At 45.3% G+C, this 2,500-nt stretch overlaps 1 protein-coding gene across 1 annotated transcript in view; it reads left to right on the plus strand.

Moving 5' to 3' along the window:
• LOC125041940 (E3 ubiquitin-protein ligase TRIM17-like) overlaps positions 1-2,500 on the plus strand; it is a 16,376-nt gene that overhangs the window by 13,376 nt on the left and 500 nt on the right. Inside the window, exons 8-9 of the mRNA XM_047637359.1 lie at positions 1,437-1,769; positions 1,887-2,500. The exon at positions 1,887-2,500 is cut by the window's right edge and continues 500 nt beyond it. Coding sequence (XP_047493315.1) covers positions 1,437-1,769; positions 1,887-1,931 — 378 coding nt within the window. The 3' untranslated portion in view covers positions 1,932-2,500. The remainder of the gene's footprint in view (positions 1-1,436; positions 1,770-1,886) is intronic.

A 2,500-nucleotide genomic window follows, 5' to 3' on the forward strand; every position in this document is an offset into this window, starting at 1 on the left:
TGTGTGTGAGTGAGTGTGTATGTATGTGTGTGTGTATGTGTATGTGTGAGTTAGTGAGTGAGTGTGAGTGTGTGTGTGTGTGTGTGTGTGTGTGTGAGTGAGTGAGTGAGTGAGTGAGTGAGTGAGTGTGTGTGTGAGAGTGAGTGAGTGTGTATGAGTGAGAGTGAGTGTGTGTGTGAGTTAATGAGTGAGTGTGTGTGTGAGTAAGTGAAGTGAGTGAGTGAGTGAGTAAGTGAAGTGAGTAAGTGAAGTGAGTGAGTGAGTGGGTAAGTGAAGTGAAGTGAGTGAGTGAGTAAGTGAAGTGAGTAAGTGAAGTGAGTGAGTGAGTGGGTAAGTGAAGTGAAGTGAGTGAGTGAGTAAATAAGTGAAGTGAAGTGAAGTGAGTGAGTGAGTGAGTGGATAAGTGAAGTGAAGTGAGTAAGTGAAGTGAGTGAGTGAGTGGGTAAGTGAAATGAAGTGAGTGAGTGAGTAAGAGAAGTGAGTGAGTGAGTAAGTGAAGTGAGTGAGGAAGTGAAGTGAGTGAGCGAGTGGGTAAGTGAAGTGAGTGAGTGAGTAAGTGAAGTGAGTGAGTGAGTAAGTGAAGTGAAGTGAGTGAGTAAGTGAAGTGAAGTGAGTAAGTGAAGTGAAGTGAAGTGAGTGAGTAAGTGAAGTGAGTGAGTAAGTGAAGTGAAATGAGTGAGTGAGTAAGTGAAGTGAGTGAGTGAGTGAGCAAGTGAAGTGAAGTGAGTGAGTAAGTGAATTTAAGTGAAGTGCAGTGAGTGAGTGAAGTGAATGAGTAAGTGAGTGAGTGATTAAGTGAAGTGGAGTAAGTGGAGTGAAGTGAGTGAGTGAGTGAGTAAGTAAGTGAAGTGAAGTGAGTAAGTGAAATGAGTGAGTGAGTAAGTGAAGTGGAGTAAGTGTAGTGAAGTGAGTGAGTGAGTAAGTGAAGTGAAGTGAAGTGAAGTGAAGTGAAGTGAGTAAGTGAGTGAGTAAGTGAAGTGAAGTGAGTGAGTAAGTGAGTGAGTGAATAAGTGAAGTTAAGTGAGTGAGTAAGTGAAGTGAAGTGAGTGAGTGAGTAATTGAATTGAGTGATTGAGTAAGTGAAGTGAGTGAGTGAGTGAGTAAGTGAGTGAGTAAGTGAAGTGAAGTGAGTGAGTGAGTGAATAAGTGAAGTGAAGTGAGTGAGTGAGTGAGTAAGTGAAGTGAATGAGTGAGTAAGTGAAGTGAAGTGAAGTGAGTGAGTAAATGAAGTGAGTGAGTGAGTAAGTGAGTGAGTGAGTGAGTAAGTGAAGTGAAGTGAAGTGAAGTGAAGTGAGTGAATGAGTGAGTGAGTAAGTGAAGTGAAGTGAAGCGAAGTGAGTGAGAGTGAGTGAGTGAGTGAGTGAATGAATGAGTGCATGTGTGTTGGTTAGTGCATGTGCAGTTCACCGTAGCTAAAAGAGAGAGGTCCTTCCCAGAGAAGAGCCCAGGAGGCCAGGGACGACGAGGACGACGACGATGAGGACCTCAAGAAGGGTCTCTGCATGGACGACGATGACCAGCTCGCCGTCGCCCTCCACTTGTCCCAGCAGGAGGCCGAAAATAAGGAGTACAGGCTGCTAGTCGCCGGCTTACTCGACATGTGCGCCCGAGAGCCGACTGGGGATGGCGACGTCCACCTGGCGAAGGGCGGCAGGCAGAAGGAGGCAGAGGGTCGCCCGGGGAAGGAGGAGGAGACTGAGAAAGACTGGAAGACAAACTTGTGGCTTGAGGAGCAAGACCTGGAGCTGGCCATGGCTATGTCGCTCTCGGTAAGAATCCGCATTTTTATTCACTAAGAAATGTCGAATATCAATGAAGTCTCCCCTGTCTTGTTACAATGCTTTTATGTTACGCGAGATTCTCAATACCGTGGTTCTTTATTTCAGCTCCAGACAAGTGAGGAGGAGGCAGCAGAAAATCACAGAGAATAAACGCCTTGCAGCATCATGGAAGAGTTAAAGACCTTTAAAGACCTCCGCGCACACACACACACACGCACGCATGCACGCACGCACACACACGCACGCACGCACGCACGCACGCACGCACGCACGCACGCACGCACGCACGCACGCACGCACGCACGCACGCACACACACACACACACACACAATGGAAACCTCACATTGACGGTGTGATTGTGAGGTAACAATGAATTGAATCACCTACGTTTATATGAAGTACTACTTATCAAGAGAATGTCTAGTGTTCATGAGCTTATGATATTCGTGGGGAATTTATTCAAGTTAATCGACAGAAAATTCAAGTTGATTCCTATTTTTCGTATGTTTCTCATTTCTTCACTGAATGTCTCAAAACCTGAAGATAGGCCCCGTTAACAAAACTAAAAGGGTTTTAGGTTTAAAACTCGGTCACAATGATATCTTCATAGGGAGTAAGAAGGGGGGAAATCTTACAACTGGAGCACCAAGAGAAACCTGGAATAGAAATATCATAGGCCTAGGAAATGCGTTCATTGTATACTTGAGCATTAAGTATA

Source organism: Penaeus chinensis, chromosome 31 (assembly GCF_019202785.1).
Source record: "Penaeus chinensis breed Huanghai No. 1 chromosome 31, ASM1920278v2, whole genome shotgun sequence".
NCBI classification, from domain to species: domain Eukaryota; kingdom Metazoa; phylum Arthropoda; class Malacostraca; order Decapoda; family Penaeidae; genus Penaeus; species Penaeus chinensis.